General features: G+C 44.3%; 1 protein-coding gene across 5 annotated transcripts; it reads left to right on the forward strand.

Moving 5' to 3' along the window:
- The first annotated feature begins 1,910 nt into the window (after positions 1-1,910).
- Positions 1,911-10,444, forward strand: GCNT3 (glucosaminyl (N-acetyl) transferase 3, mucin type). 5 transcript variants are annotated; one of them, XM_049104052.1, is made up of 4 exons: positions 1,911-2,077; positions 4,047-5,231; positions 5,607-5,844; positions 7,319-10,444. In XM_049104052.1, the coding sequence occupies exon 4, from the start codon at positions 7,373-7,375 to the stop codon at positions 8,690-8,692; it is 1,320 nt and encodes a 439-aa protein (XP_048960009.1). In that variant the 5' UTR covers positions 1,911-2,077; positions 4,047-5,231; positions 5,607-5,844; positions 7,319-7,372; the 3' UTR covers positions 8,693-10,444. The 5 variants fall into 5 exon arrangements, with proteins under 5 accessions (XP_048960009.1, XP_048960010.1, XP_035564553.2 ...); XM_049104053.1 differs by having other exon boundaries at positions 5,658-5,844; XM_035708660.2 differs by having other exon boundaries at positions 4,047-4,286.
- Positions 10,445-11,881: the final 1,437 nt, after the last annotated feature.

The raw sequence follows: 11,881 nt of genomic DNA on the forward strand, positions 1-11,881 counted from the left end.
TTGTTTATCCTATAGCCACTAGCCAAGACCTTTCCCTAGACAATGCAGGAGGCAACGACATACATTCTTTTTTCCCCCCTAGATTTCATTATCACTCGTACTTATTTGTATTTCTAACCATTCCCTTTTTAGTTTTAACCTCTGAGCTTCTGTTATATCCAGTGCACGTCTCTGTTTGCCCTCACACATGGCACTGTGATCTATTTTCAGACTATCAGTACCTTGAACGTAGATAACATCTCAATCAACTCTATCTCCAGCATTAAAATTTAGCAATATCCTCAATCAACAGTCATTAAGTGGGGTGAATGAATGAAGCACTGCCATGTCACATGCCATTTATTGTTCCATTTAGGTTACTTCTTAATGACACAATGGAGGCACCTGGGTGGCTCAGTGGTTGAGCGTCTGCCTTTGGCTCAGGTCATCATCCCGGGGTCCTGGGATCCAGTCCCACATCGGGCTACCTGCAGGAAGCCTGCTTCTCCCTCTGCCTATGTCTCTGCCTCTTTCTGTGTGTCTCTCATGATAAATAAATAAAATTTTTAAAAAAATGACACAATGGGAGCCACCTTAATCTCATTATTACCATGCTTCTAAATCTGTTTTATGGCAGGTTATTTTTGAGAAAGTTTCCTAAGCAAAATTAATCCTTTTAATTTTAATTAATCCCTGTTTGGATTTCAGTTAGCTTCAGCTCGGTGCATAGCTTACTTCCAGGAGTCTCTACCCACTAATTCCAGTAGCTACAGTTGACCCTCGAACAATATGGAGTTGAGAGTTGCTCTCCCCTACTACTGCACAGTCAAAAATCCATGTCTAAGTTCTGACTCCCCAAAAACTTAATAGTCTACTGTTGACCAGAACCCTTACGGATAACATCAACAGCCGATTAACACATATTTTGTATATTATATGTATTATATACTGTATTCTTACAGTAAAGTAAGCTAGAGAGAAGAAAATGTTACTAAGAAAATCCATAAGGAAGAGAAACCACATATACAGTCTTGCACTGTGAAAAAAACTCCATATTTAAGTGGACCAGCATAGTTTAAAACTGTCTTGTTCAAGGGTCCCCCATACCCGTTAAGCCATAGTTCCAAGACTCTAGTACTTAAAAGACCCTCCCAGGGACACTGAGGCTTCTGTTCATTCTGGGGATCCTTTCTGGGGAACCTACTGCCTGTGGGTCCTCACGCTGACCCCACCATGCCACAGTGAGATCCAGTGCATTTTGACAGGTTTATGAGGCCAGCAGATGGAGAACGTGGCTGTGGCTGCCCTCTGGGTCTGTGGTCCCGAGCCTGGCTTTGGTAGAAAAGGGGTGCCACCCAAAGTTGGGGATCTGGGGGGATGAAGGGAGCACATAAGGCCTCCTTCACAACTGAGTGGATGATCTGCCTTGGGATGGTGAGTAGGAGGGAGCAGGTGGGATTGTATCCACCTGAAGAGATGAAGGCTTTCTCTCCTAGTTTGGGAAGTCTTTCCTGCATCTAGTGAATAGGTACATACTGAATTCAGAGTGGGGGAGGCGGGGGGGGGGGGGGAGAGGTGTCTTTTTTTTCTTTCTTGAATCTCTTTCCCTTTTATACTCCAGGTTGTGGGGTGTGGAGGGGGAGGGCCTGGTGAGCACCTGGCCAGCCAGCACCCCGCGGCTGAGCGTGGGCTTCGTAGTCCAGCCCTGATTCGAGACAGAGTTGATCGTATTGGGTCTTTTAACCACTGCTGTGTGGCCAGATGTCAAAGCCCCCTTTTCCCCAAGAGCCCACCGACCTAGAGCATATCCTCAGTACCTATGGTTCCTTTCAAACCCCAGCTCCCACTCTACCACTAGTAACACATTAACCTGGCTTAGGGTCTGCTTATCTATTCTTACTTTCTGCCTCGCTGAGTCACATTCCCTTCTTTGCCAGTGCATGGGGTTGCCCTTGCTGTCTGCTATCACAGTGTAGCATTTCTTTCCCGGGAAGCCTTAGAGTTCTAATGTCTACAATGCCGGGTGCTGAGTCAGAAAGAACAGGATTTCCAGGAGCTACTGGCCTGATGAGGAGATGAAGCTTGATGCCTCCCAGAGGTAAACACCACCATATAAAATAAGTGATGAGGGGGATCCCTGGGTGGCACAGCGGTTTGGCGCCTGCCTTTGGCCCAGGGCACAATCCTGGAGACCCGGGATCGAATCCCACATCGGGCTCCTGGTGCATGGAGCCTGCTCTCCCTCTGCCTGTGTCTCTGCCTCTCTCTCTCTCTGTGTGTGACTATCATTTTTTTTTTTTAATTTATAAGTGATGAAAGGGGGCATTTGCCAATCTGTTAATTCAGCTTAAAATGCTTAGATTCTGGTGCCCTGGGCCTCCTTCTGACTCTATTATTAGTACTGTAGGGTCTCCCGAACCTTCATCCAAATTAATGCTGAACTCCACTGGATTCTTCTGGATGCACCCTGAGGAACCCGGCTGAGTGTCCAGGTTCCCTCTTGGTAGAACTCCTAGGTCTTCCCACAGTCATATAAGGATTTATAATTCAAAACTCCGGGGATGAGAGCAAAGCTATTTCCCCAGTGGGGAGGCTGAACTCATGAATCTTACTGGTCCCTGAGGAGCAAAGATAGCTGTGTTCTCATACTTATTATCTGGTTTCGTGTTGCTTTTATTTTTGATAGTCGAGGGAGGTGAGTGCCCTCATCATTTTCAGTGCTCGGGACCGTAAATATCTTCCTGTCATCCTGAACTCTAGGACACCTTTGCCTCCAGGTTCAGCAGGGGTAGAAGAAACTCTAATGAAGGGCCTTGGGCTCTGAGTCTGGTGTCCTGCCTTGAAACAGCCTGGTTCCCAGGCACTGTGGGACCGCTGCCTCCCTCTCGCCTACCCCTATCTTCAAGGCCAGCATGGACTGCAAGTGTGGAAGGTGCGACCATCCTGAATGTCCATCTGAGTGACCTCTGCAGGTTGCTTGGCTCCTGATTCTCCTGCACCTCCAGCCATTCCATTCCTTCTCCTGCACTTCCCTGGACTCAGCTGCAGCTCAGCCCTTCATCCCTGCGGGGCTCACGCTGACCACTTAAACTGAATCTCAGAGAGGCACAGAGAGGGGCACAGAGAGGGGGACATTTTCAGGCCTTTTGCTGGTCCACCCATCTGGCCACGTTACCAGCATCAACACCTTCGCTTGATCCAGAGTTCAAGAGTGCTACTTGTACCCTCCTTGAGCTATCCTGTTTGTAAAACAGGCCTTTGTGGTCTGGCACTGGAGCCTATGTGAGCTTCATCAAGGACCTGCATATGGCAGGTATTAGGCCAAGTCTCTCACATGTGTTATCATGTTTAACCCTCACAGCCATCCTATAAAATAGGTATTGGTATTAGTCCCAATGATACAAAGGAAATCACTGAAGCATAGATGGATTATAGAATTTGCCCATCATCACACAGCTCGAAGGTGACAGAGCCGGGATTCAGACCTCACTGTCTTACCAAAACCCAGGTGTGCCTTTAAGTACTACCTACTAGGTATTCCTACTATGTAGATTATCTCAACCAACTATATCTACAATTAGTTGATTTTTTAAAAATTTAAATTCAATTAATTAACATATAATGTATTATTAGTTTCAGAAGTAGTTTAGTGGCTCATCAGTTTTATGTAATACCCATTGCTCACTACTCAAGTGCCCTCCTTAACACCCATCATCCAGGTACCCCATCCTCCAACCTGCGTTCCCCCCAGCAACCCTGTTTGTCTCCTAGAGTCAAGAGTCTCTTATGGTTTGTCTCCCTCTCCGATTTCATCGTATTTTACAACCCATTGAAGTTATATTAGCATATATTTAGCAAATAAGAGTGGATACCTATTTGGTTACCTTAAAAATCAAATGTTTAAAATTTTCCTTTAATCGAGAGATTCTGTGGTATGATTTTTAGGGGTAAGAAGGTGGGACTTGGAGGAGGCCATCAAAGAAAAGTCATACATAAAGAAATTGGAGAGATTTTTGCAGATTCAGATACTTGAACGGGCGTTTGCCATTTCCTTGTGTTTGCCTCAGAAATGTCACAGCTCAGAAGAGAGAGCCACACAGACTCTGAATGATGGAAGCCGACAGAAGACGGAGCCAGTGGAGTGGGGTCAATAAAAGTGGGAGAACAGATGACCCTATATGGCTCCCTGCCCATTGGCCTGTCTCCATCTCCACAGTCAGAAACAGGCAGAAGAGGCCCCAAAAAAGAAAAGACCCAAGTTCCCTAGACTATACTGTGGCTGCATAACCAGTTCTTGCAGGGAGGAGGTAACTGTGACCCACCTCCATTACTGTGCCATTGTCTTCAGATGGAGCCCACATTTTGGAATCAGCTGGGATTTCTGCTTTGTCGGCTCCGCCCCCAGTTGGGCTCGGCCAACAGGGGGCGCTGGAGGGACAGGAGGCGGGATTTCTTGCTATTTCCTGTCTACTTCCTGTCTACTTCCTGTTTACCTCCTGCCTACTTGTTTACCTCCTGCCTACTTCCTGTTTACTTCCTGTTTACTTCCTGTCTACTTCCTGCTTCTGTGAGCATCACCATGTCAACGCCTGTTTACCTGGCAGGGGCGGCGTCTTTGTGTAACTGCGCTGAATCCAGTAACAGTAACGGTGGGCAGACGTCAGGGTGGGATCTCAGCCCGGAGGCCCTCCTCCGAGGTCAGAGACCCCAGACCCCAGACCCCAGGAGGAGCTGCTGGTGTCCCTATCCCAGAGGTCTTGAGTTTCAGCTTGTTTGGCACCCTTCTTCCTAAAATTTAAATTAAAAAAATTCCCAAAACTTGTCTTCATTCCTCCTCTGGCTAGTTACAGCAATTGCTACTTCCCTAATTTAGGGTGTCCTAACACCCCTCCCTCTCTCCTACAGTTATCTATTTGACTTTATATCTATTTAAGTTCTTTATATTAAATTTGCCCTCTCAAATATTTAGCCAGGAAGGCTGCTTTGTTCGGGGCAGGTGGTGGGGAGGGTTGGGTTCAGGAGAGAAATAGTGGCAAACGGTATAAGCAGTTTTGAAGAAGCCATTTCCGCCCCCCTGTATTGCCCAAGCCACCCCTGGGGCTCTTGCTGAAGTCTCAACAGCCCAAAACATTAATCCAGTCCCTCCACCACCAAGACCCTAGACTCCCAGACATTAGTGAGTGAGGTCTACAATCTGGAACCCTGTGGTTATTTTCTACAACTCACAGATTATTAACAACAATGAATGACAGGTAAATGGATTTTTTTTTTTTTTTTTTTTTTTTTTTTTTAGCAGTTGCCATTTGGAGAACAAACTCTGGTTGTACGGACTTTTTCTAAAGTTAAAAGAAAAATAAAGGTTTGAGGCATGGGTGTATCTGTGTTTCTATGGTTCCTTGCTAAGGGAGGTGGGAAAGCTTTCAGGTTCTTGTGTGAGCATTGACAGGTTTTTATGAATGATTTTGTGGCAGGAGAGCATGGTTACAGACGGTTGTTCTGGCCAAAATACCTGCTTGTGTTCTCAGATACTGCCAGCATTTTCTTCCTGCCTTATTCACCTCCCCGAATGACGCATACTTGAGCATATGCTCTTGAATGACATTATGTGAGCTTGTGCTCTTATCTAGGAGCAGGAAACTGGAAGGTGATAGAGCCACCTGCTGCTCTCTACTTTGCAGAGACTGAGGAGGAGCCTGAGACTGTTCGTGGACATCCTGTGAATATCAGGAAACATTTTGGAGGGGTTAGAAGAAGGGGATGTGGCATTCACATGTGTGCTTCCATGGATTCCAGTCCATCTTCTCTTGGAAACAATCATACCCTGGCAAGTGACCTTTCCTAAGCAAGAACAAAGGTGTTAAAAAGGTGAGAATTTTCTTAATGATTCATTTTTTTCTTCCTTTTAGATTCCCATAAAAGTTATGACCAAGAAGGGCATCATCTTATGCTTAGAATACAACAAAGGAAAATAGTCTTTGTTGGGAAGATTTGTCACATTTTGTTTTGCTCCTGTTAGGGATTTTTCCCCCCTATATCGTGGTTTTCTTTGATGGTACCCAGTACCCTGTTTTGTGTTATTTAAAAGGTGGCTGTGGTTTGGAGGAAGAAATATTAGGCTTGTGGACAAAAAAACCTGGGGATAAGGGGTGTGGGGATGAGTCCCATATTTCCTTCTTAAAATATACACGGTATTTGGCAAGTTATTTAGCTTTTGTTTTCCTATCTGTGAAAGAGGCCTAATAATACTGCACTTCAAGTATGTTGTGAAAATTAAATTGGACAATGTAAAGAAATATTTCTGGCCCATAGAAAGCACTCATTAAATGTTGTGTATGCATAGCTCTGTATGTCTCTGAGTATAGATATATTTTAAATTTGGATAGACTGAGTTAATTATATGAATGATTACAATGCATTTTTTGATTATATCCATTTTTTTGTACTTCAAGAACTTAAAAAAAAAAGATTTTATTTATTTATTCATGAGAGACACAGAGAGAGAGGGAGACAGAGAGACAAGCAGAGTGAGACACAGGCTCCATGCAGGAAGCCCGATGTGGCCTTCGATCCCAGGACTCCAGGACCATGCCCTAGGCTGAAGGGAGGCACCCAACCGCTGAGCCACCCAGGCATCCCTAAGAACATTTTTTTTAAGGGTGGCTAGATACCACATCTAACCAATGAATTACATGTGGTGAAAGCAGCCTAATAACAAATTGCCAAACAAGAACTAGCAATGTACTTTTGATTTTACTTATTTTTTTCAAGTGTCTTTATTTGTAAATAATCTCCACGCCCAATGTGGGACTCGAACTTACAACCTTGAAATCAAAGGTTGCATGCTCTCCCAACTGAGCCAGCCAAGAGCCCCTGTACTTTTTCTTTTAAAAGGATTTAAATCTTTGCATTTCTAGAATGGATGCCGAGAGTCTGAATTTCCTGGATTGTCTCCCTACAATGATTAAAAATTCCAGGCCCCAGATAAGAGCTGTGTTAGAAACTGAGTGGTAAAGGGTGGAGGTGAAGACGGAGGAATGAAAGGTGGGTAGGGACTTCCTCTTACTCAACATCAGCGGTACTCAGTTCTGCTTCCCTGTCTTTTTCTCTTGGGGTGGAGGTGGAGCCAGATCTGGAGCCCAGCATGAACAGCTAGTTTGTAGGGTCAAGTTATAGACCTCCATGGACAAGCTGAGAGGAAGAGGTTCCTAGGCAGGTCTTGACCAAGGATACTTGTCTAGAGAAGAAATACCTCTTCGCTATCACTTTGGAGTTGAACTTGCTGTTCCTGTGAATACATTCAGGGTTAGTTTGTAATTGAAGGCATTTTGTTCTGTCCAAGGCTTCCATCCTCTACTTGCTTTCCTGTGCCCAAACTCCACTGGTTTCTCATTCCATGAAGATGATTTGGTGGAAGAAGCGCTGCCGGCAGCATTACCTGTGGGCCCTGGGCTGCTATGTGCTGCTGGCTGTTGCTGCTCTGAGATTTTCTCTTAGATTGAAATGTGACTTTGACTCCCTGGATCTGGAGTCCAGAGATTTTCGAAGCCAGCACTGTAGGGACATCTTGTACCAGTCGCTGAAGCTGCCAGCAAAGAGATCCATCAACTGTTCTAGGATCATCCGAGGGGACTGGCAAGCAGTGTCGGAGGCTCTCCTGGACAACCTGGAGGTCAAGAAGAAGCGGAAGCCTTTAACAGACACGGACTACCTTAACATGACCCGAGACTGTGAGCACTTTAAGGCCAAAAGGAAGTTCATACGGTTCCCTCTGAGCAAAGAAGAGTTAGACTTCCCAATTGCATACTCTATGGTGGTCCATGAGAAGATAGAAAACTTTGAAAGACTGCTGCGAGCTTTGTATGCTCCTCAGAACATATACTGTGTCCATGTGGATGAGAAATCCCCAGAAACTTTCAAAGAGGCAGTCAAGGCGATTATTTCATGCTTCCCAAATGTCTTCATAGCCAGTAAGTTGGTTCGGGTGGTTTATGCCTCCTGGTCCAGGGTGCAGGCTGACCTGAACTGTATGGAAGACTTGCTCCGGAGCTCAGTGCCATGGAAATACTTACTAAATACATGTGGGACAGACTTTCCTATAAAGACCAATGCGGAGATAGTCCTGGCCCTCAAGATGTTAAATGGGAAGAATAGTATGGAGTCAGAAAAACCTACTGAGTACAAGAAGTCTCGCTGGAAATATCACTATGAGGTAACAGACACATTGTACATAACCAGCAAGATGAAGGATCCTCCTCCTGAGAATATACCTATATTCACAGGGAATGCCTATATTGTGGCTTCTCGAGACTTCGTCCGACATGTCTTAGAGAACCCCAAGTCTCGAAGACTGATTGAATGGGTAAAGGACACCTATAGCCCCGATGAGCATCTATGGGCTACCCTTCAGCGTGCACCATGGATGCCCGGTTCTATTCCTTACCATCCCAAGTTTCACATCTCAGACATGATAGCCATTGCCAGGCTGGTCAAGTGGCAAAGCCATGAGGGAGACATCAGTATGGGGGCACCTTATGCCCCTTGCTCTGGAATCCACCAGCGATCTATCTGTATTTATGGGATTGGGGACCTGCACTGGATTCTTCAAAACCATCACCTGTTGGCCAACAAGTTTGACCCAAAGGTGGATGACAATGTTCTTCAGTGCTTAGAAGAGTACTTACGTTATAAGGCCATCTATGGGACTGAACTCTGAGATATCCCATCATAATATTGCTACCTGTGGGACAGGAACATATGCAGACATGCCCAGGGGGTGCTGGGACAGTAGGGTGGGGTGGGGCTCTAAAATCTTTGGGATCCCCAAGTCAGGGGGCTGCTATGGGGGTGCGGGTAAGTAGATCTCCTGCCTTATTACTTGCTGTCCTGGGTGAACACTGGGTGTGCACTCACCTCACTCCTAATAGCTCTCCCACTGATGTTCTCACAGAGTGAGAGTCAGAATCAAACCAGCGATTTGGGAGAGTAAGGGGAGGGTAGTGTGGCAGGGGACCCTGGATTTCAGTTGAATGCTTGGTGTCTGCTTTTCTACTCTGTGTGAACGCTGGTTCTAATAATTCTAGGCTTTGGTAGTGGGGATGGGGTGGGACTTAAGTGGAAAGAGGGCCTTTGGGTACTATTAACTTAAAAATAAATAGCTCTTGATTCAAAGTCCTTACTTCTATTTTTTGTCTAGCAAGCCAGAAATAAGATAAAAGTAACTATTTGTGACATTTAAAATCCCTGGTGGCTGGCAAGAGAATCTCCATTATTCCAAAGTGATCACGGCAGGGTATGCAAATAGCATATTCAAAAGAATATAGAGGAACAGAATTGAATCTTTCATTATTAAAAGCCCTCCTCATTTTGTTTACACTGACAGATTCATGACTTCCCCATAAGGGAAAAAGCAGGACAATTTAACCAATTTGACCACCCATATCCTCATGGGTCAGTTACAGCATTAATTTTGCCAGCTTCACAGCCAAAGCTTAATGTCACATTAGAAAGATAATAGCGATTTAGGCAAGGCCATCATAGAATTTATTGTCCAAACTGGAACACATTTTAATGGGGAAGAGGGATACCACACTATTAATAATTAGGTTGGGAAACAAGCATGAACTAGGACTGCCTAGCAAAATCAGGAAGTCTGGGTATTCCAAGTTAGACCTTGTTAGTCAAAACTCTTATTTAAGTATATGAATGGAATGGTCGGTATTTGTAGTTCTGTGATTTATACATTTCCTTGTGGGGAGACAATTGTGTGTGTGTGTATTCCCTCCCACCCCCAATAAATGTTGCCCAGTGAAATATTTCTTTCTGAAGCTCCAGAGATGAATGTTAAACAATTGGAAGGCAATTGGCTATTCGTCGTACTCCTCTGTGATGGGCAAGGGATGTTATATAAAAAGAGAGGCATATCTTATACATAGTGCAGCTATTCTTCTGCTTATGGTATGCTGTGGAAGAGGGATTTATACACAAGTTAATGTAACTTGAATGATCCTGTGATGTCATGATGTCACTAATGTGTCCATCTCTGATTCATTTAAGTTCTCTCTCACAATCAACTTTTCCTGCAACTCAGTGACACAGTGAATTTTCTAATTATAAGTTACTTTTTTGTAGGGTTGTACTCCTTTGGTAATGGGCCTTGACCACCCCACCTTACCTACATTGCAATATTGAGTCCTCTTCACCTTGCTCCCAGCCCCACCAGAGATGACCGATGAGTAGCCATGTGCCCAGCAGATGAGCCCTGTGAGGTCTGTTCCCAGCAGTGCTGATCATGGACCTCTCTATTAGCCTTTGTGACTGTCCTTGTTCCTCCTCTGAGGGGGCTGTGGGATGTGGGCAGAAAAGCCCCCCTTAGTGCATGTGAAAAAGAACTCGGGTCTTTGGTCTCATGGTCAACTTCCTCTGTAATTTATCATGTGAAATAAATTATAATTCTTAAAGATAAGAATGTGAACTTGTCATTTTGGGGGGATAAGTTGTTGGAATTTTCCAAGCACTGAAATTTTCTCTAGAAGTACATTCAGGTGAATATAGGAGGTGCTCTCTATTTAATAACACGAGGTCTTCATATCAGAAGGGTCAAATTATTCCCCCATTTGTTTAGTGTATTTTAGAATTCATACAATTAAACCATCATATCTGTTGATTTTTCCTTTCCTCTGAGTCATACCTGTTTCTTTAACCTTCCTCTGATCAAGAAAAATTGTGAGTTGAGCAATGATGTTTGTATTACCTCTCAAGGTTTGAGTGTTTCCTCTTTTTGATTTGGTAAGCATTGCTTTAACAACTATATTTCTGTTGTATGCCCTGCCTATCGTATCATTGCTCTTGATTGAGTGAAAATTTCATTAAGGAAGAAAAGGCAGTTGATAATACTGTTTGGAACAGATGGCCTGACTTATTTGGAGAGGTCAAGTATTTGCATTAAAAATAGAACAATTATACACACTGCCTTAATTAAGTACCTTAATTGGACCAAAGATCCGTTCTTTCTTCCATTCAGTCATTTATTACAAAGATGATTAAGATCTCATTCCCTTCTCTATGAAGCTTGAGTGTATGACAAGGACTGACATAACTCCTGTGTTTATTCCACAAACATTAACTAAGCTCTTACTATTTACTAGGCGTTGTTCTTGACACTGGGGATATAGCAGTCAACAGAAATCCTCATGCTCCTTTTGTTCACATACTAGCAGGAAACTACTGTAAACAGATAAGTAAAATATATGTATATTGGAAGGAGATGGTGCTAGAGAGAAATTGAAGTAAGTGATAGAGACTTTAAGAGAGTGGGGTAGAGAGGGAGAGTGATTAACATTGTAAATACTGTGGGAAGGGAGGCCCTTGATGAAAAAGCAACATTTGAGTCAAGATCTGAAGAAACTAAAGGGCATGATCCATGAGGATAAACGAGGAAAGAGCATTCTAGGCCAAGAGGAGACTGGCAAGGTCCCAAAGCAGGAGCTCATCTGCCACATTTGAGGACAGCAAGGAGGCTAGCGTAAATGGAGCAGAGGTACCAGGACAGGTTTTGAATAGAGGACTGGCCTGATCTGGTTAACATTTTAGTGCTCCACTGAGAACAGACTGGTTGGGAGAGGGATGGCGGCGGGGTGGTAAGGAGCAGGAGGCTCCTTAGGAGGTTAACCTCATTAGGAGGTTATGGCAATAATCCTGGCACTAGCGAAAGTGAGTTAGACCAGGGTTATAGAAGTAGATATGGTGAGAGTGGTCAAATTCTAGAAATGCTTTGAAGGTTGTTTGAGGATTTGCTGACAGGTTGTCAGATGCACATGGATGGGTCCATGTGGTACTGTGAGTTTGTGGAATGTCTTTCTCTTTCATTAACATTTTATCTGGGGAGGAGGGCGGGGGGTGGGGG

The sequence above is a fragment of the Canis lupus genome, chromosome 30 (genome assembly GCF_003254725.2).
Source record: "Canis lupus dingo isolate Sandy chromosome 30, ASM325472v2, whole genome shotgun sequence".
NCBI lineage: Eukaryota > Metazoa > Chordata > Mammalia > Carnivora > Canidae > Canis > Canis lupus.

Coding starts and splice junctions, on each gene's coding strand:
- GCNT3 (XM_049104052.1), top strand. CDS start 7,373: ATGAAGATGATTTGGTGGAAGAAGCGCTGCCGGCAGCATTACCTGTGG.